Source organism: Pongo pygmaeus, chromosome 10, assembly GCF_028885625.2.
Source record: "Pongo pygmaeus isolate AG05252 chromosome 10, NHGRI_mPonPyg2-v2.0_pri, whole genome shotgun sequence".
Classification (NCBI taxonomy): domain Eukaryota; kingdom Metazoa; phylum Chordata; class Mammalia; order Primates; family Hominidae; genus Pongo; species Pongo pygmaeus.
Window position 1 is genome coordinate 128,564,500 of NC_072383.2, and position 22,176 is coordinate 128,586,675.

Genomic DNA, 22,176 nt, shown 5'->3' on the forward strand with positions numbered 1-22,176 from the left:
AGAAAAACTTTTAGCAAACTAAGAAGGAAAGAGAACTTTCTCAACTTGATAAAGAACATGAACAAAAAGCCTATAGGTGACGTCGTACTGAATGTCGAGAAACTAGATGCTTACTCACTAAGAAGAGGAATGAGGCGCGACAAGCCCTTCTCACCATTCCTATTTTACACTGTACTGGAGCCAAATGAAAGAGCTCTCAATAGCCAGAGTGGGAAAATTTGAGCAACAAAATTCATAAAATAATATTAGATTAAACATAAGTATAAAATAAATATCCAGGTGTTCTCACTGAAATAAGTACATTATTGAATAAATACATAAACGAGGGAAAATAAGCAAATGTCCCCTGCAGCATTCTAAATAACTTAAGCAGCTATATTACCCTCAAGGGGGTCAAGTATCACTTCCCTCTTTACAACTGTGAGCTGGGCATAAGCACTTGCTTCCAAAGCATAGCCTTGGGAGAACGGGAAAAAAGTAACTTTACAGTGGAGAAACCCGACAGACCCAGCCCCAGCCCGGTGCTGGTGAGGTGGGATAGGTGGCCGAGGAAACAACCATGTCCTCAGGATATGCCAACCTTGGGACCTTACGATCAACAGAATAAACCTCACCATTAGCCCTGTAGTCAAGCTCATTCGAGCAGAGCAATCTTCAGTAGGGAATTTCCCCTGTAGAGAGCATGCGTATTTTGATTTTCCCTGTCCTCAGGCAGACTCTTTGCTCATTATAACAGTAAAAAACACACCCCTGGGTGGAGATTTCGGACGCTGATGAGACATGCGACGTATGAACAAGCTTGTACAGCTACTGCGCATGTGCACCCAGAGGACCTCCCCCAGACATGCTTCCTAGTAATACTTCGTCCCACCCGCTTATGAATAATCATGTAAGGCTCCCATAAAGGGAGTCTCCCTAGTGCCCATCTTCGCTGTCTCATCCTTACGGGCAGCCTGCTTTGAATCCTCTCTCTGGTGTACTATCTATACTGAACTTAACTTTCAAAATATTTTCTTTTGCAATACATTGCTCTGTGGTGCATTTCCTTTGCTGTGTGTCTCTTGTTTAAATTCTTTTAAACTAAAAAGGCAAGAACTGGGGTCTCACAGCAGCCGTCAGCCCTGGAAGTGAACATCAACGCAGCAAGTCGTGTGGGCTGTACGCACCCTCTATGTGATAAACATGGCACTTTGCCTCTGTGGTTTTCCTCCCCCAAACCCATAATCGCAGTGCAATCAGGAGAAAGAGCATCAGACCAATCCCAATTGAAGGACATTCCTCAAAACAGCTGACCAGTAAGTCTCAAAATGGTCAAAGCCACCAAAACCAAAGAAAGCCTAAGAAATGGTCAGAGCAACAGGAGTGTTAAAGCAAAATAAATATGGCCTGAGAAGGACTCTATTTCCATGTTTGAGTCCTTGTGGATGAACTGCAACCTAGCTTAATAGGTAGACAAGATTGAAAACCTAACTTTGGAGTATGCGCCTGTAACAGTCGCGGAGTCTTGGCCAATCCCAGTGGCCATACTTCAACCAGTCATAGACTGCTGAGTGTTCAAACTGTGTTCAAATAAGGCAAACACTGAGCTGTAACCAATCCAGCTGTTTCAGTACCTCACTTCCGATTTCTGTACATCACTTTACTTTTTTGGTCTATAAATGTGTTCTGGGCCGGGTGCGGTGGCTCACGCCCGTAATCCCAGCACTTTGGGAGGCCGAGGCGGGCGGATCACGAGGTCAGGAGCTCGAGACCACTCTGGCTGACACGGTGAAACCCCGTCTCTACTAAAAATACAAAAAATTAGCCGGGCGTGGTAATGGGCGCCTGTAGTCCCAGCTACTCGGGAGGCTGAGGCAGGGGAATGGCGTGAACCCGGGAGGCGAAGCTTCCAGTGAGCCGAGATGGCGCCACCACACTCCAGCCTGGGCGACAGAGCGAGACTCCGTCTCAAAATAAATAAATAAATAAATAAAATAAAATAAAAAAATAAATATGTTCTGACCACGAGGCACCCCTGGAGTCTCTCTGAATCTGCTGATTCTGGGAGCTGCCTGATTCACAAATCATTCATTGCTCAATTAAACTCCATTGAATTTAATTCAGCTGAAGTTTTTCTTTGAACAGGAGTTCCAGGAGACATGACCCCTATATGTAATGCAGTCTCCTGGATGGGATCCAGGGACAGCCAAGGGGGGCAGTAGATAAAAACTAAGGAAATTTGAATAAAGTATGGACTTTAGCTAATAATCATGTGTCAATATTGGTGAATTGGGACAAATGCAGTACACAAATGTAAGGTATTAATAAAAGAGGAAACTAGCGGGGACATATGGGAACACTGCAATAAGTTCACAAGTTTTTTGTAAAGTCATATCAGTTCTGAAATTAAAAGCCTGTCCGCCTCTCGCTCTTCTATTTCAAGCACCTCTATCAATCCCCACTAGGTAACAACGGGATGTACAATCCCAGGTACAGACCACATGTCACTGGACATTGGTATAATTTGAATACACCAACATCTGTCCTCTTTGTAACAGTGCCCCAGTTTTCACAAGAGGAAAATGCCTCATCTCATGGGATGTGTTCTTAATGAAGGGTAATTCGAGGAACCATTTTACTTCATGGAAGCCGCATCTGGTCCCTGGCACTGCCAGCTGGTAGACAGGTGATTCAGCAGGGGCTGCATGGAGGTCTCTGCAGCTTATGTGTGGATAACCAAAGGAACTATTGAAGGAATTCACTGTGAGGGCGGGAGAGAGTTGCTGAGAGGCTGCTGTGTCCACACGCAGCCACCAACCTCCATCAGACTCTGCATGGCCAAGCTGGGTCCCATGATATCCATCCAGTAAACCCTTTTATTTATTATTTTTTCTTAAATTAGCTGGAGTGTGATTTATGACCTGCAACTTAGAATATCACTGGATACACCAGGGCATATTTTACCTGAAACAGAACAAGAAGAAATCTTATTCTGGGCCAACACAGGTTCAAAGGTTACATAATTCAAGTGAATTAAGCTCACAGGGTCAATTTCAAACCACCGTATTATTTCCTAACAAGCTTTAAGTCTTCGGCATATCTGGATACCAAAACCACCAAAGAATATCGTCTGAGCCTCATCAGTGCCAGGCTCACTTCTGCCCCTTGTCAAACACTTGTATTTTATTCTCTTGCTATCTCCTTTCTAAGTCTCACCTTTGCAAGAATATCTCCTTAGTAATGCCTTATACCAACCTGGTCTTAAAGCCAATCACAGTGCTAGGCATATGGCACTTAACAAATTCTTGAGCATTTAAAACTGCAGAGACCTCAGCAAAGTGCACATATTTGTTAATAATCAGCAATTCATTCATTCACTCAAGAAATTTAAGGATGTCCCTGCCTTTAAGAACAGCCCCTTCTCTGAGCTTGTTCCACCGTTCTAGGCCCCCCGGCTGACTGTTCTGGACTGTTAGGTAACCAAGGGAATGCTATGCCTATACTGGGTTCCAGCCTTCCATTCGGATCTCAAGACCAGAGCTCTTTGGAAACGGACTCCCTGTGGCAGAAAGCAAAGAAAGAATAACTGGTGAGGATGTGAAAGAAGAGCCCCAGTTCTTATCTTCCTCCAGGCCCACGGCAGGTAAGTAGAGACTGGGATGCATCTGAGCCTTGCTCTCAGTGCGGGGACGGACACAGGAGAATGTGTGCCTAGAATAATAGAGAAGAAAGGGTTCCAGTGCTGTGGGATGCTTTAGTTGTTCACTTGAAGGAAAACATTTTCTGGGATTGAATGAGATCGTTAGATGTCTCAGGAATGAAAGAAAGCGTTTTGCTTTTCTTTTCCGGCAGATGTCACCTTCAGAAGATAGAAGCAGCAGGACAGAACAGAGGTTGTAAGATGACCAACAGCCCCACCTGGGTTTTCTTGTTCTTAAAGAGTGAAACACTCATGCATACATACATGCATACAAATACACACACAGAAAGAAGCTAACTCCTGTGCTTCAGCCGTCGCATGCCCCTGAGTGCCCCTGAGATCACAGGCACGCCGCCGGGGAGGTGTACAGTGGGTGGTCAGTCGCTATCAACAAAGAACTCAAACCGCAGCTGATTCATCAGTTCATGATTTGCAAATGTGCATGATGCATATTTGCACAGTCACAATTTGGAGAAAAGCGCCCAAGGATACTTGGCTGGATCCTTGAGGGTTATTTATAGCAGATGGCCAGAGAGAACAGACGCACACCAATTCTAAATATTTGGAAGCTATGCTAAATTAGTGTCAAATTGACTTCATTTAAAAAGATATACAGTTTTATTATTTTCTAATTATAGGGATTCAAGCTAAAGGATAATAATCGTGCCAGGTCCAAGTTAACCTCCAGCTGTTTACATAAACACATGCGACTCATCCATAATCAGAGCGTTTTAAGTATGCAGCAAGCACATTATTAATGGAACCTCTTAAAGAAACAGTGTAGCATCGTACCAAGGTAAACAGACATTCATGAAACATTTCCTTCATTGTTGTCTCATCTGTAAAACTGATTTTTTAAACTGAATTGACATTTCTAATTGATGGGCTCTGAACAAATATACTTTTGCTGTACTTCCCAAATTTTCCAAACTTTGACCTACAAGTGGAGCCACCAAATTTAGAAGCTTCAAATGCATTTGCTTGTGAATTTGCCAAGACTTGGAGCCTCATATTGTGCAGCCACACATAGTGAATTTCTCTTGGTTTTGTTACAGACTGCCAAAGATAAAAGCCACCCTTGGACCCCTAATGGATATGTTTAGTGTGTAATAAAGTCATGAGACACAAAGCTTTTTGTGAAATTCAATGCTACACACATCACTGCTTACACACACACACACACACACACACACACACATAAGCTGCAGTGGCTCTCATCTCCTGAAAGTCAAAGCTTCAGGGGATTGCAGTGTTTAATCCTGCATTCAGAAAATCAAGTCAGTCGTTGGCGGACCTAAAAAATGGCAGACATTATGAAACAGTGTAAGATCAAAGCTCCCCTATTCGAACCTTTTGTTTCTACCACCAAAATATTTCTCTACATAAGCAGCCATCCTCACAAAGAATACTATGTAAGACTGTTGAACCCAGAAAAGTAAAACACAAAGCTAGCAGACCTCATTGAGGACCTGTGGCCAGCTGGATCTAGATCCAATTTCCAGAAAGATGGAAGGGAACGCTAATGAAGGCTTGGCCACCACGGATGTGTTCCTGTGCCCTAAATCCCTGCGGCTAATCCGCAAATGGCACATCCAACCAGGCCAAAGGTTTTTACCTTCCAGGACTTAGCCAAGTTCAGTCATTAGATGCATGTCCATTAGGTTCTGTTTCTTTAGTTAAAATAGGCATTTCTAATACTAGGTCACAATCAAATAAACTTAAATGTGCAAGGTAGAATCAAAACGGTGATTTATTTTCTTAAACTCATCCACCCTTTAAACATAAAGGAAAAAAGGGGAGGGGACAGGGGAGGGAAGGGGAGGGGAGAGGGGAAGGGAGGGGAGGGGAGAGGGGAAGGGAGGGGAGGGGAGAGGGGAAGGGAGGGGAGGGGACAGGGGAGGGGAGGGGAGGGGGGAGGAGAAAGGGGGGATGAGAAAGGGGAGGAGGGGAGAGGGGAGGGGAGAAGGGAGAGGGGAGGGGAGAGCAGAGGGGAGAAGGGAGAGCGGAGGGGAGAAGGGAGAGGGGAGGGGAGAGGGGAGAGGAGAGGGGAGAGGGGAGGGGAGAGGGGAGAAGGGAGGGGGAGAGGAGGGGAGGGGGAGGGGGAGAGGAGGGGAGAGGAGGGGAGAGGGGAGGGGAGAAGGGAGAGTGGAGGGGAGAGGGGAGAAGGGAGGGGGAGAGGAGGGGAGAAGGGAGGGGGAGAGGAGGGGAGAAGGGAGGGGGAGAGGAGGGGAGAAGGGAGGGGGAGAGGAGGGGAGAAGGGAGGGGGAGAGGAGGGGAGAAGGGAGGGGGAGAGGAGGGGAGAGGGGAGGGGAGAGGGGAGGGGAGAGGGGAGGGGAGGGGAGAGGGGAGGGGAGAGGGGAGGGGAGGGGAGAGGGGAGGGGAGGGGAGGGGAGAGGGGAGGGGAGGGGAGGGGAGAGGGGAGGGGAGGGGAGGGGAGAGGGGAGGGGAGGGGAGGGAGAGGGGAGGGGAGGGGAGGGGAGAGGGGAGGGGAGGGGAGAGGGGAGGGGAGGGGAGGGGGAGAGGAGGGGGAGAGGAGGGGGGAGAGGAGAGGGGAGGGAGAAAGAGAGAGGGAGAAAGAGAGGGAGAAAGAAAAGAATAGAAAAAAGAAAAGAAAAGAAAAGCTAGAAAAAGCAGCCATAAATCCCATATGAAGGGGGTGGAGAGCTGGTCATTACTGGATGAAGTTTATAAGCCCACATATGAAATATGTCTTACATACAGTTACACTCCTAATTTCAGGAGTCATAACACACATTTTATTACATTGCGCATCAGGTCAAATTGTGAGTTCTGTAGCAGTGCTAGGACATTTTTAATAACCCAAAAACACTTCTACTAAACAGCTGTTATAATCACACTTGGCTGTGTTGAAAATAAAACTAAAACTATATGATGAAAATACAAACAAGCCTAGGCAAGTAGCTTCTCTCATACATTATATTCCAAAGTGAAAACCAGCCCATATTTGTTCTAAAGTACACAGAGCTTATTTTCAATGTCTTGTCTTTGGTATATTCTTATATAAGAAACTCAACAAATTCTACTGTATATTCTTCACACATTATGCTCATTTATTTTTTTGAACACTAAGTTCTATTTCCAGGGAGAAACAAAATGATAACTTTGAGGTTGGTACCATATTATACTTAGAACTTACATATCTGGAATAGATTTTGAGTTGGCAAAACCGTGTTCCCTGTCCTTTCTGACAACTGTTGCCATTTCATTTGCAGTCTCATTTCAGCTGTGAGGCATTTAACTCTCCCAATTTTGAAAAGCCTTCTTGGATAATTTTAGCATTCCCAAAACTTGCTGATAATACCCTAAGCTAAGGGAAAAGGCGTACCGTCAGCAGCCCCCCGGCTGCCCTATCAATGGCTTAGAAAATCTATTAAGATGAATATTCTCACAACCAAATTGCCAACCCTGAACGATCAGACTGGTCCCTGTATTCCACAGTGCAGATGGAGTTTGTAAAAATGGGAAGGCCGGCTCTACTTCGGTGAGCGATAACACAGCTTTTCTGGTCAAATAGCTTCTCGAAAACACCACCTGATCGACGGGCGGGTACAGACAGACATTGGGAAACGACTTACCTCAACGTGAAGCGATCTTCAGTGGAATTTCTGGAGATGGAAACAGGAAAAGTCAGCACGTCTCCTTTCCTCACGGTCTTTGGTATATAGTGGATGGCCACGCTGTTGTCCAGACGCAGTTCTCTCAGGGAAGGTTTCCTGTATGTCTGATAAAGGAAGATGCTCCCGATCCTCTGCAAGGGGGGCCCGGACTCATCGATGTCACTGTGGCCTGTCCGGATCCCATTGCTTTTCCTCGCATCTTCCCTGACGCAGTCCCCTCTCTCACCCCCTGGGTGCACAGTGTAGTAGAGCTCCACGGGGGTCCCCTCTGGCTGGTCCACGGACTTCTTCCTCCCGGCAACCACTGTGGGGGGGCTGAACCAGCTGGACAGGAGCTCCAGCTCTGCCACGCACAGCCCCAGATCCCCCTGCAGCCGGCAGCTGCCCCGCACCTCTCGGGTCTCTCGGAAAGCAAAGACCCTCAGGCACGGCAGCTTCTCCCCGGCGCTGCGGTGGTCCCAGTCTCTGCCCACGATGTGGAAAAGAACCTGCACTTTGGGCCGGCTCAGGTAAACTTTGTCCCGCAGGATGTGGGCTTTTAGTTTCCAGTTAAGAGAAAATTTGTTGGTGAATCCAAATGGGTTGGAAGGTAGCATTAAATCCTGGGGCACCACTTGCTCGATGGAGAAAGGCCCGTAGCTGGCATTGAGAACAGGCAGCCTCCTGGATTTGTAAATCAGAAATGACTCCACCCGGGACTGCAGGCTGGAGTTCCTCATGATATCCTGGTTGGCCTCCTTCAGGAAGAAGGAAACGTCCGCGTTGTTGATGTGGTAGGTCACGGGGAGGTAGGTGGGCAGCAAGGAAAACCTCTGGATGCTCTCAAGGATCCCTCGACCTTCCGTCACTGTGAGGAAGGAATCGCAGTGCAGGTGTTAGTAATGCTAAGGTCCTGTTACCAGCATTTCAGACATCTGCGTGCCCTCTTCATAACAGAGGACCCTGTCTTCATGCCAATCATGCAATTCCTAATCCAAACCTCTTAATCCAACCTACTCGCTTCTTATTATTTGTTTCAGAAGAAATAAATGCCACCAACCTAAGTAGAAAACCAATATCATTTAACCTATAAAAAAGTTGAGCATGCAAATAAATACAATTCAAATAAAGTTTTAAAATTTCAACTCGTGGTAGTGGTGTTTTTATGGGGTTATGGTAAAGACTTGCTCTTTTTTTGATCAAAGGAGAGATTAGCAAGTATTAGAAAGCTGTCACAGACACAGAGAGGCACCGTCCCATTGACTCAACACAGACTGAGATTGGAAACAGGAATGACTTTCTCAACACATGGATCAATGCCACGTCCACATTCCACCTGATAGATATTCTTTTGTGTTCCACCCATACGCACGTTCTGCGTTTAAGGACATGTCCAATGGGAAATGCTAACAGACTTGGGGCAAAAACAGATGCAGATGCACAATCATAAATCACACGGACAGTGTACACCTGCCCCCAGTTGGAGTTAAGGAGAGAGATGCAGAGAAAAGACCTTAGAAGGATATATTGGGAGGGGCCCTCTAGAAATAGATGAGATGATGTGACCACAACACCAATGTGTCAGGGCCGGGCATACAAAGCACATGCTCCAACTCATCTGTGAAACAATGGACCCTAGAACCTAAGAAGCAAGGGAAGGGCAGCACCTCGCTTCCATCCCAGCCACATCCTGTGGACACTACGCTGTCACCAATGAACAAAATCCATTGTTCATTTTTCCACACTGAACGTACCTCTCTGTCAGGGGGAGAAAAATCCAAAATGTTATTTTTACAAGTTGCCTTACATTCTGCAAGAAAAATGCAGGCAGAGCAATTGCATAATCCAAAGAACCAATTTAAGGAGTTTTAGAAATGTAAACTATTGGCTGGGAACACTGACTTTCTAGGCAAAGCTCCACAAGTTATGCTGAAGCCCTTCTCGTCCATCACCATGTAATTATCTTTGATTACTCGGACACTCATGGCGCCACCTTTCTCAAAGGCCCACGCAAACACACATTTGGAAGCATGATGCCTACCCGAGTCAGGACCCTTCTTGGCAGTCATCTGCCAGCAGCTGAGAGAGCCAAGAGCTCGGAGGCAGGGGTCCTGCTCCCGGCTTTGCGAGACAATGAGCAGGTCACTGACCCTCGCTGTTTCCCATGGACCCATTGGTAGCATGAGGGGGCTGACTGGAGCACTGTAGCCTCAGCCCAGCTGTGATACCACAGGGTGTCAGGCTGCATCCAATTTAACGTCTAGACAAGAAGTTCAACGCATGTATTCAACCTGAGTTTACAGAAAGCCCTGGATGAAAAAATCTCTCCAATCAACGGCATGACCAAACTCAGAGCAGGCTGAGCTTCCATATAAACAACTAAGGCTTGTCTTGGACTGAACCATTTGAGACTGCTTATAAGTGAGCTGCATCCACCCAAATGACAATTTCCTAGGGTTTGACGTCATAAATATGGATTTTTGTTTTCAAAAATCAAAATATCATAGATATAAAAAGGGACTCCATGCCTTAAAAGGATTACATGTTTTAACTTTATGGAAATAACTCCCGATTGATATTACCTCTAAACTTGTATCTTCACATGTGAGTTATAGTAAAAACAAAGAAGAGACAGAGAATATTTCATCCCCTCTCTGGGCACCCTCTCCCCATTTGCCTAGCCACAGTTCTGTGACCTCTCCGGCTGCATTATCAAAGTCACCTTGCTGGGATCCTTTCCTTGACTGTATGATTCTGGGTTATGGTCTCCATCTGGGTTTTTCTGTAGCATCCCCAGCTTCCTGCATCAAAACACGTTATGCTTTGCTGTAATTCTCTATGCACTCCAGTGTGTGTTATGCCAGGAAGCAGAAATGACACGCAGGGCTTTTTTCTCCGCTGTATTCACAGTCTTTAAGAGAGTGCCTGGTAAATGTCAGGTACTCAATAAATATTTGATAAACACGTGAATGAATGAATCAACAAGGGGATTATGCTTTTTATGTTACAAAGAGCAGATTCTGTTTTTACACTAGGATGTTATTCACTGTCCTCTTCGCTTCCATCACTGTAATCAGAATCCTGGATCCTTTTATCCCATTAAGAGCTCCGTGTAATCCTGGTGATACGGGACTAAGGAAGATGGGCCTCTCCATGTAATGAGACTCCTATAAGACCTACATCAATTGATACAGTGTCTCTTATTGTTAAAAAACACATCTTGGCACCACTCAGAACAAGTACCTTGAGCTGCCTCAGCACTCTTTTGCCATTCGTGCTAGAAACAGCCAAAGCCAGCCAACCAAATTACAGATGGTTAAACGTTAATGCCAGACACCAGGGCTCCATGAACTTCCCTGTTGAACATCTGACCCCGACTACTTGAGGACACAAAACCTAATTGTGCAGCTAATTACACATTCCAAGGGCAATGACATCGGGTCCTCTGATTTTATTCAGGAAACCAATAAGGCTATCAGGGGTCACTGTGAACATCATTTGAAGGGAAGTAACTTCTTAGCTTTATTCCACAAATGGTCTATTAGTCATTTTGCCTGGTATCTGACCTAAATGTTTATTGCTTAAAATTGCTGCATTTTGACCTAAAGCTAGTGTCACTTCCTTTCTTTTTTTTTTTTAGCTAATACTACAAAAATAAAGCCAATTATGGTCCACGATGCACAGAATGAACAAAGTAAAATTCATTATCCTCTCATCCTTACAGGAGTGGTTACTGTCACTAAAGGACACGATTTTTATTTAACATAAAAATTAGCAAAGTGTTAAATTACAAAGAAGCTATACACAGTAAATCTCAGTTAATAATTCACTAAGGACAAAAATTACTTTTTGATTAGGTTCCATGGCTGTAATTCTTACTTGAGGGAGAGTGACATGTTCACATCTTGAAGCAACTCAGTGGTCTGGGAGAGATTTTGTATTAATTTTAACATTTTTGAAAGGATCATTTTTCCCTGAATAATACTTTTTTTAAAAATATGGGAAGAAGGCAATTTGAGCACAAGACTCAATGTTCCCCTATGTGGACCCAAAAGCAATAACTAATCGAATATGGTAATAGGCAAAAAAAAAAAAAAAATCTACATCCATGCTGAAAACTAGGTACAACCTGCATGCCATAGACTGCAAGAATTACCGGGAGTCACAAGGGACTCAAATACCTCACATAGAAAACAGAATGATTAGGGCAGCCAGATAAAACACAAACACCTCATTATGTTTTGATTTCCAGTAAACAGAAATATTCCATTGGGCATGCTTATAATTAAAAATAAATATTTTAAAATGTTGTTTTTCTGAAATTCAAATGTAGCTAGTCATCTTGTGTTTTACTTCCCAAATCTGGCAATCCTCAGCATGGTACTGTCATAGAAAGAAAATAGTTGTCAGCTGAGTAGATATCTGTAAGATATCTGATATCTAGGCAGCTGACAAATCTACCCTGATATCTGCAAGAGCAAAGGCCATGGGCCATGTGGGTGCTCCCGCACCTGACAATATTCCCAATGCTGGCAGCCAACCAGCTGTGCCATCAGCTGAATCAGAGACCCAAGCATACGGGGCGCCGCACTGCACAGAAAGCCCTAAAACATCAAGACGTCTTGCTGACGCTGTTCTTCCCTAACAGAGACAGTGATGGGGGCAGGAGGTCTGACATAGCCACACTGTGCTCCTGGAATGAGTCCAAACCTAAAACCACTTACAGGAAACCAGTGCCCATGTGGCCCCTGCACCCAACTCACAGAAGGCACCTTGGAACAAGGGATCTCCCCTGCTGGGCATGTCAACACCCCAGAGCATCCTCACCATCCCCCACCGGAGATGCCGGGTCATATGGTAACATGCAATGGCAATGCAAACAAGGCTGCCCTCAGTGAAGGATATGTAAATAAACAAAAACAGAAGGAGAACAGGAACTACCAATAAAAGCTGCAGAGTAACGAAGGAAATTCAGAAAGACATTCAAGAAGTGGAGGAATAACATACCTTTGAAGAGTATTTACCATAGAATATTGAAGTACCTTTTATACAAAATGACTTTGGAGCTCACAATCATCAAGAAAAGCAGAGCCTTTGTTGTTTTGTAAGGAAATAAGACTGAGATGGAAGAAGATCCTGAAGTATTAAAAGTAAGGAATTTAAAATGGTTTCAGATGCAATAACACAGATTTGAAAAATGCAGAAAATTGAATTTATCATATGAGAAGGGGAGCTTTTGAAGCTTTCCCTACAGCTAAATAGAAAAGGCAAAGAAATGGAAATGATCAGTAAGAGGCTGTAACCATGTGAGACGCACATTAGATGTTCAATAATCAGATGATGGAGCTCCTAATGAAGACACCAGGAAAATGCAAAAGCAGCAGCATTAAAAGGCAAAAAAAGAAAAGAAAACATTCCCAGGTTTATATACCTATACATATTCAAAGTAGATCATTATATTTCACTGATTCCAGAGAAAACCGAAAACACCACCTTTCAGGTATTTCTAAAAGACACAGTCACATCAAGGGTAAAAAGTAATTCTATAAGCATTTATTTAAAAGCAAAATTTTAAAAACTAAAAAAAAAAAAAAATCAGATAGTCTTCATTTGTATCCACTGTACAAAATCAGATATTAAAAAATAATGATAAATATTCACAGAAATATGATGAAAGATGTTCTAACTGAACAATTATCTAATTGAACAATTATTTGACCTGAGGATTTTTCTGGTAATTGTGAGGGCAACAGAAAGAAACAAACATATACCATATCTTCCGCTGCTGAAAAGATCACTGAAGCATATTATCCGGGACACCAGAAGGTTAATCAAAGTGTAGTACTCAAGAATAGGAAAATCATGTTAAATGAGAACCAGATGAGCACTGAAAACATTTACATGTAGAATACATTCAGATAGAGAGTTTCAAATACAGGCAAAACCCCACACATTGAAAATAGTAGTAAAAAATTCAGAATTCAAACACTATAAGTAATTTAAAATTTATAAACTTAAAAATGCCAATAGACTTAGGGAACAAAAGAAAGTTAAAGTGGACTAAATTTGTATCTTCATAAGAGATATCAGTAGACAGGGCTTTATTTCAGTCAATGATAACCAAATAAAAATATGTCCAACTATACTTTTCTGATAACTTAAATTTTGGTTTTTATACTTACAGATTAGTGGGAAGAACTGAGGAGAGGACAGAAACAGTTTACTGAATAATCTATTGAATGCACAGATAAACAAGAAAAACAGAAAACAAAATATGACAGAAGAACAAATTTATTAGTTATGATATTATATATAAGTGGCATAGATTATTCCATTAAAAGACTAAGACTCTCGAGCTGGCTCTAAAGTTAAAAGAAGAAAAAAGGCTATAAATTGTCTCCAAGAGAACTCAAATAAATTGACTGAGGTATTTTAAAAATAAATAAATAAATAAACAACAAAAAGAATAGGCATAGATATTCTACAGAGAAAGAAAACTGGGGTCACAACTTTAATACAAAAAAAAGTAAAATTCAAGATAAAAATAAGTAACTGAATTAAAGGTCTTAATTTTAATAAAAGACACAATTCACAATGCATAAATAATTGTAGATATTTTATGCAAGTATATACAGCCCCCAAATTAATGTGACAAAATCTCTTAAAATTACAAGTAGAAATTGATAGTAACTAAAATTTGCTTAAATGTGACATACCTCCTTTTCCAGTCTCTGACTTATGAAGTATAGAAAAGTAAATAATGACATGAAGATACAAATAACTAATGCTATTATAATCTCTATGGAGAATACACTCACTTAAAGTGTTTATGGGACCTTCCCATAAACTAATCATATATAAGGCTACAAGGAGACAATAATAATAAAAAATTACAGAAATAATTTAAATGATATTCCATGATTGTATACACTAGAATATAAATTCATAACAACAGCAAAATAGAAACACTGCTATTTATTTGGGAAGAGAAACCCAACTACTTAACAGTTCTTGAATCAAAATCAAAATAAAACTTTCCATTATACTATATTTACAAGCTGCTAATAATGGCAATACTACTACACATCAAAACATATGTGAAGCAGCCAAAGATGTAGTCAAAAGCAAATTCATAATCTTCAATAGTATCATTATCAAACCGAATAAAATTGATCAACTACCCAAAACAAAATCTAAATGAAGAGCTCTAAAGCAGCATTAATAAAAACAAAAGTAGGAAAATAACAATGAAAGACAACAAAACTGAGAATTAAATCAAAGAGGTGTTGCATTAGGAAAAAAATATATATATATTATATATATGTATAATAACATTGTAATATAATATATAATAGTATTATATATTATATATGTATATAATACAGGTATATATGTGTATATAATATATATATCTATATGTGATCGATTGTTAAAAAATGAACAAATCATACATTTATAGTAATAGATTGTTAAAAATGAACAAATCATGCATTTATATAGTCTCCCATACAAAAATTTCCATAAAATAAACAAAAAGGAAGGGAAAGAAAAAGCTTGTGTAATTCTAGAAAGCGAGTAAAAGTTAAAATCCAAAGATTGGTATGAAATTCTAAAAGACATACAGAGTACAGAGGGGCTGTTTGGTAACTGCACTCTCAATTTTTCTATAGAATATCTTATTTTTGTCTGCTTTGTCAGTTTCTGAGAAAAAGAATGTGTTGAAGCTGTCCCCAGTACTTTTGGAAAAGTAAAGTTCTTGTATTTCAAACAGTTGACTCATATGTGTCGTCAATATGTTGTACAGTATGCAAGTATCTTCACCATTATATTTGGAGACCATGAAGGTATCTTAAAAGCAAGATACATTTCTGTCTTTATCAATTCATGGTATCATTCCCAACACAGATATTTGTGCTGGACGCAGTGCTGGGTGCAGGGGAAACAGAATTCAACAGGAAGAGCCGGATCGCTATCCTCATGAGGCTGGCATTGGAGTGAGGGGGACTGATTAAATATGAAGAAAGAAATAAACACCTGTCATATAATTTCATAAAACTGTAAGTATGAAATAAAACAGGGCCAGGCGCGGTGGTTCACACCTGTAATCCCAACACTTTGGGAGGCCAAGGCAGGCAGATCACTTGAGGTCTGGAGTTCGAGACCAGCTTGGCCAACATGGTGAAAGCCTGTCTCTACTAAAAACACAAAGATCAGCTGGGCGTGGTGGCACGCACCTGTAATCCCAGCTAGTCAGGAGGCTGAGGTGGGAGAATCGCTTGAACCCAGGAGGCAGAGGTTGCAGTGAGCTGAGATCACACCAGTGCACTCCAGCTTGGATGACAGAGCAAGACCTCATCTCAAAAACAGAAAAAAGAAAAAGAAAACAGGGTGAGAGGATAAAAAGTTATCTAGCCAATCAAATAAGCTGAAGACCAACTTGAGACAGGAAGAGGGGAGTGATAGGTTCCCAAACACACTAATCCTATTTAGCCTTTGTGAGTCCTGACCCTTCACCAGCTAAATACAAAGCCTGGAAATTAAAGTGGCAACCACACACCCTCCGTGAGGGATTCTCAACCTCAGCACTGCTGAAGACCAGCCTTGGTCGTGGGGGCATCCTGTGCCTTGCTGAATGCTTATCAGCCTCCCTGACCTCTGCCTAGCTGCCAGCAGCTGCCACCCCAGCCCAGCTGTCACAACCACAAATGTCTCCAGACCTTGCCAAGTGTCCACTCCAAGTAGAGGCTCAGGTAAACAAACAAACAAACAAACAAACAAAAAACAGTGCACTCATTTAACTAGGAATTCCAGAAAAAAAAAATATGAATACTTTGTAGTGTATGTCCCCAATATTCCAGAGGGCATTATTTTTTATCAAAAATCACATTTTATGGGACACCATGTACTTTTATTTGCTACATCTGGCAACTCAACTTAGGGAGAAAACCACTCCAGTTGGAGAGCTGGTGCTTCAGCTTTACAGTTGAGGAGACAGTACATACCTAGACGGTACATCATGGATAATACATTGAAAAACCACATCACATGTCCTAACCATGCAGATTAGACAGGGAACGACTGTATCAGAACTTCCAGAGTGAGTGTGGAAGACCCACTCAGATGATACTGTGGAGATCAAGCGCTATTACACCAGACCCTCAAGATAGAAATAAACGTCAAGCCAAGCTCGGAGTGATACATTTTTTCCTTACAAAATGACCAAGAGTTCTTTTTTTTTTTTTTTTTTTTTTGAGATAGAGTCTCACTCTGTCGCCCAGGCTGGAGTGCAGTGGCGCAATCTCGGCTCACTGCAAGCTCCACCTCCCGGGTTCAAGCCATTCTTCTGCCTCAGCCTCCTGAGTAGCTGGGACTACAGGCGCCCGCCACCACACCCGGCTAATTTTTTTGGTATTTTTAGTAGAGACGGGGTTTCACCGTGTTAGCCAGGATGGTCTCGATCTCCTGACCTCGTGATCCGCCTGCCTCGGCCTCCCAAAGTGCTGGGATTATAGGTGTGAGCCACCGCACCCAGCCGACGAGGAGTTCTTTAATGGCGATGGACCGCGCTGCTGCGAGTTTCATAACAGCAATGCTCTCATACGGAACTCAAGAAGAATCCTGGTCGGGGTCAAATTTCTGGGAGATGATTTGACAATACCTAAAAGAGGCTTGAAATTTCCCGTCTCTCTGCCCCATTCATTGTATATCTAAGAATGTATTGTGAGGAAATACAGAAATATTCTAAAAAATTTATAAGAATGTTGAGTGCAGTGCCAGCCATAAAGTTGAAAAATCAGCTACAAACTACAGATCCAAAGAAAGGATGTGTAACTATTTATTAGAATAGACAAGGAAACCTATTTCTTGGTAGAAAATAAACTACAATTTTTGTCTTATAAGACTGTAAAAAACTCTGTTCAGCTTCCTCTTAACTACCACCTTCTCCTCAGATTCTGAATTTCTTTGCCTCGCACCAAAGAAGTAGAAGCAAAATGTTCCCAAAGGAAAACATCTCAGAATGTTGGATTCACCAGAGTGTGCCTCCTTCCTCCTGAAGTCTTGGCTTTTTAATACCCTGTGTGCCTCCAAAGCTCTCTAATGCCTTTAATGCATGTTTTTTTGTTGTCGTATTCTTCAGCTTTTCTACTTGTTCTCAGTAGGAGGTTTGACCTAGTGGCCTGAAGCAGATATCACATAAATTCTTACTGACTGAATAAAGAAAGAGGATGTTTAGCTTATAATACAAAAAGGTATATCATATTTCATAGAATCTCAGATCCTATTAATTTTAAAGTAAACCATTATTTTATGTACCACTAAGAGGCTGAGCTATGACATAAAAATTGTAATCTCTTAGAATTTTTACTTTATACTCATTGAAAATTTATTTTAAAAGCATTTACATATAGAAGTGCTTAAGACATGAACATTATGACCAGCCCTAGCAAATGAACTGAATCCCAAGTAATTTCAGGACAAAAGAAATGTGAGAACACCATAAATTTTAAGACATATTCTAATTTCAGAGATAGCACGTACGAAAAGAAAGTCTCAGAATCAATGAAATGTATACAGTATACCCACATAAAGGAAAAACCGAAGAGAAGTATAGCAACCATGAATAATAGTTGTATCTGCCTGGTGGGATTTGGGGTGTTAATTTTCTTCCTAAGTGTTGTGTTTTCCTTTAAATTTTCCCATTATCGCTAATGGTCATTATTAATTTTTATTTATTTATTTATTTTTGAGACAGAGTCTTGCTGTGTCACCCAGGCTGGAGGGCAATGGTGCAATCTCGGCTCACTGCAACCTCCACCTCCCGTGTTCAAGTGATTCTCCTGCCTCAGCCTCCCAAGTAGCTGGGATTACAGGTGCCTGCCACCACACCTGGCTAATTTTTTGTATTTTTAGTAGAGACGGGGTTTTGCCATGTTGGCCAAGCTGGTCTCGAACTCCCGACCTCGGGTGATCCACCCACCTCGGCTTCCTAAACTGCTGGGAATACAGGCGTGAGCACCGCGCCCCGCCGATTATTTATTTTTAATTGGAAAAACATTATGCAAAATATCTCTTGCCCATTTATTTTATTTTATCTATTTTTTTGCAAACACAAGTGCATTTCGGAGTGTCTTTCTTAGGATCACTTTTAAAACGTGAATGTTAAGACAAACTAGGTCCAGAGAGAGGCGAATACTTGAAAGCCCGCAGCCATGCTCCTCTCCCCTCGGGCCTCGCGCCTTGGTATTCTTCCCTGCGGCCTCCTCCTCTCAATGTCAGTGTGTTCAGCCTCAGGGCGCACGCTGCCTCTCCCCTACCCACACGCATTCCCTGGGTAACCACATCCACCCTCTAGGCTTCGATTTGCATCTCCAGACTGGAACTCTTCCTCAACCTCCACTAAAAAATCCCTCGTCCTTCTCAGCACCTTCCCTCAGAGATCTCGCAAGCATCCAAAACTTGACATGTAACTCTTCATTGGCCCCCTAAATACACTTGCATTGGGCCGCCTAAAACCTCTCTTCTCACCGTTGTCCCAGCTCAGAAAATGCAACTTCCATTGTTCCAGTATCACATGCCAAAACCTTGGCGCCATGCATGGCTCCTCTCTGCTTTTCACATCTGTGTACAATCCACAACATAAACTCTCGGCTCTATGTGATAAATATATCTAGAATCTGAACTCCTCTCCGCTCCCAGCAGCGCTCTGTATCAGTCAGGTTCCAGGTGGAAAGCACTCAGCCTGCTCAAATGGGCGGCTGTTTAAAGATGGGATTATATAGGCCAGGCACGGTGGCTCATGCCTGTAATCCCAGCACTTTGGGAGGCCATGGCGGGCAGATCACCTGAGGTCAGGAGTTCGAGACCAGCCTGATGAACATGGTGAAACCCCATCGCTACTAAAAATACAAAAAATTAGCCGGGCATGGTGGCGCAGGCCTGTAATCCCAGCTACTTAGGAGGCTGAGGCAGGAGAATCACTTCAACCCGGGAAGTGGAGGTTGCAGTGAGCCGAGATTGTGCCACTGCACTCCAGCCTTGGCAACAAGAGCGAAATTCCGTCTCCAAAAAAAAAAAAAAAAAAAAGAGGGATGAGATTATATAAAGGATGGGGGATTATTATATATTCATATTATAGATACATATTATATATTTGCATTATATATTATATAAAGGATTATAAAAAATCCATGTGTATAATGAATGAAAATAGGAATGTAACAGGTAAAAGTTGATAGTGTCCTTTAGGATCAAAGTCCCAGTGTTGTGCTAAAAGTGAGAGAAGTTGAGGGCTTCCTGAATGTTGAGCCCCAGAGTTGGAAACCACCTCGCAGAGCATCTAGGAAAGTCTTCAGTATATCCTCAGGTTATTTCTTATTTAGTAAATACCCTTGGCAGGGCTCTGTGGCAGGAACAAAAAGCTACTCTGCACAATATGTTTTCATCTTTATTATTTTATTATCATTATTGTTATTATTTTTTTGAGACGGAGTCTCACTCTGTCACCCAGGGTGGAGTGCAATGGCGTGATCTCGGCTCACTGCAACCTCTGCCTCCCAGATTCAAGCGATTCTCCTGCCTCAGCCTCCCAAGTAGCTGGGATTACAGGCTCACACCTCCATGCCTGGCTAATTTTTTGTATTTTTAGTAAGAGACGGGGTTTCACCGTGTTAGCCGGGATGGTTTCAATCTCCTGAGCTCGTGATCTGCCCGCCTCGGCCTCCCAAAGTGCTGGGGTTACAGGCATGAGCCACCGCGCCCGACCTTCATCTTTCTTTTTAAGAATAGAACTCAAGTTTTAATTAGGGACAGAGCTACATTTCCAAGTTTCCCTTGCAGGGGGGAGTGGCCACCTCCATCACTGCCTGGTGGAGCTTGCTGCGCTCCTGAAATGTCTTTGTGCAGTGCAGTGGAACGGCCACACACCACCAGTGGTTACTGGGCACTGAAAGTATGGCTGGCGCTACCAAGAAACTGACTTAAATTTCAATTAATTCAAGCTTGAATTTGAAGAGCCACATATGACCAGTGGCTACCATATTGGACATCTCTAGTCAATGGGACGCGGGCAGCATCGTGTCTGGAAGATCTGAAAAGCGAGTGGGTGGGGTGGCTGTGGGCTGCGTCCTCTCCTTCACTTTCTTCCATCCTGCTGTGTGGGAAGCAGACTGGACAGCTGCAGCCAGAAGGAACATCTCAGACTTTGAGGAGGGAGCCTTATGTTGAGAAAAGAAGAGTGATAAGGCAGAAAGGGGCTGCAAACCCAAGTGACCTTAGTGCCATCATGGGAGCCTGGATGCTTACGTGAGAGAAGGAATTTCTACTTCGATTTAGCCAATGTTACTTAGCAGCCTCATCACTCACAGCTGAGCCTAACCCTGACTTTAAGACAGAGTCCTATTTTGGGGAACTATGTTCAAGCCACGAGATCTTCGTGTGTGGTCTTCACACGAGCAGCAACAGCACCTGGGAACACGCTAGGATGCACATTCTCAGGCCCCTCCCCAGACCCACTGATTCAGACGCTCTAGGAGTCCAACCTCCAAAATATTTGCTGTAACAATATCCCCAGAGTCTGATATGTGCTCAAGTGTGAGAAACACTATTCAAGCCAATTTCTGTACAGAGTAGTATGTAAACATGGATACCTCACTGCACAAATATATAAAAAATCCATTTGTAGAAGAATGTTTTTGTTGCTTAAATGTAGTTCTCTCTGATCTCAGATTTTTGGTTTTTGTTTTTTTTTAAATAAAAATTGCAAGATTACCTCAAGTAATGTATGCAAAGGAGCTTTGTGTGTTCTGGGAAGAAGGAGGGAAAATAAATCCAAGGCAACTTTTTTTTCTTAAACCATAACCAGCCAGACACAGCAAACAATCTGATGAGCAGCTTTGGTCTCATCCTCACCTTGTGTGTCTTGTTTGAGCTTTTACCTACAGATTTCACAGCTGCACTGATGAACTCAGCTGGTAACTGTGGGTGAGAGACAGGTGTGTGAGTCCCAGCCACCATCTGTGGATTGCAACGAAACAAACACAGAAACAAAAACCTTCTGGTCTCCACTGAGTTCAGTGCTTCTCAAACATTGGCCTACATGTGACTCATCTACCCAGCAGACTTGCTGTGGCTGGGCCCCACCCCCAGAGCTTCTGTTCAGCAGGTTTGGGCGGAACTCAAGAATTTGCATTCTAATAAGTGATGCTGATGTGGCTGGTCCAGGGACCCTGCTTTGAGAATCAAGTCCTACTGCATTCCTAGGACTAGAAACTCACCTCGAAACTGTTAAGAGAGAGAACAGAGATGGATTTAGTGGCACCCTTGGGACCCCAGGTAAGGTGATGGACAAAGTACACGGGAGGAGGAAGCATCTCTCTCTGACTGTGGCATCCTGCCCTTGCCTACCTCCCTCCAACCACACTGCTCTTCATCCTCTTCCTCACGTGCACTGAGCTCAGTCCTGCCCCCAGGGCCTTTGCACTGGCTGTTTCCTGCACCTGGAGTGCCCATCCCCAGGCCCTTTGCAGCTTGAGCTCTTTCACCTCATCCAGTCTCAACACAAACGGCCCCTCCCCAGAGCAGCGCTCCAGGACCACTGAAGTAACCCTTCCTCCTGCTGCCATATGCCCTGGTTAGTTTATTCACATCTGAAATGGTATTTTCTATTTTTTTTCTTGAGTAAAATCTGCAGACCCCCCTTTAATGGGTCAGTGGAAGCAGAGATTTGAATTGCCTCATTCAAGACTGTCATTCGGGCTGCAGGACAATGCCAGGGCACAGATGGACACTGGGCCAGGGTTTGAACAACACAAGTGGGGAAGTGGGGAGGTGTTGGTCTAAGGGTACAAGCTTCCAGCCATGCAGAAGGAAGCAGTCCTGGAC

The 22,176-nt window shown here is 43.1% G+C and overlaps 1 protein-coding gene across 1 annotated transcript in view; it reads right to left on the reverse strand.

Moving 5' to 3' along the window:
* TMEM132D (transmembrane protein 132D) overlaps positions 1 to 22,176 on the reverse strand; it is an 824,298-nt gene that overhangs the window by 616,837 nt on the left and 185,285 nt on the right. Inside the window, exon 2 of the mRNA XM_054444603.2 lies at positions 7,276 to 8,164. Within this exon, the coding sequence (XP_054300578.1) occupies positions 7,276 to 8,164 (889 nt within the window). The remainder of the gene's footprint in view (positions 1 to 7,275; positions 8,165 to 22,176) is intronic.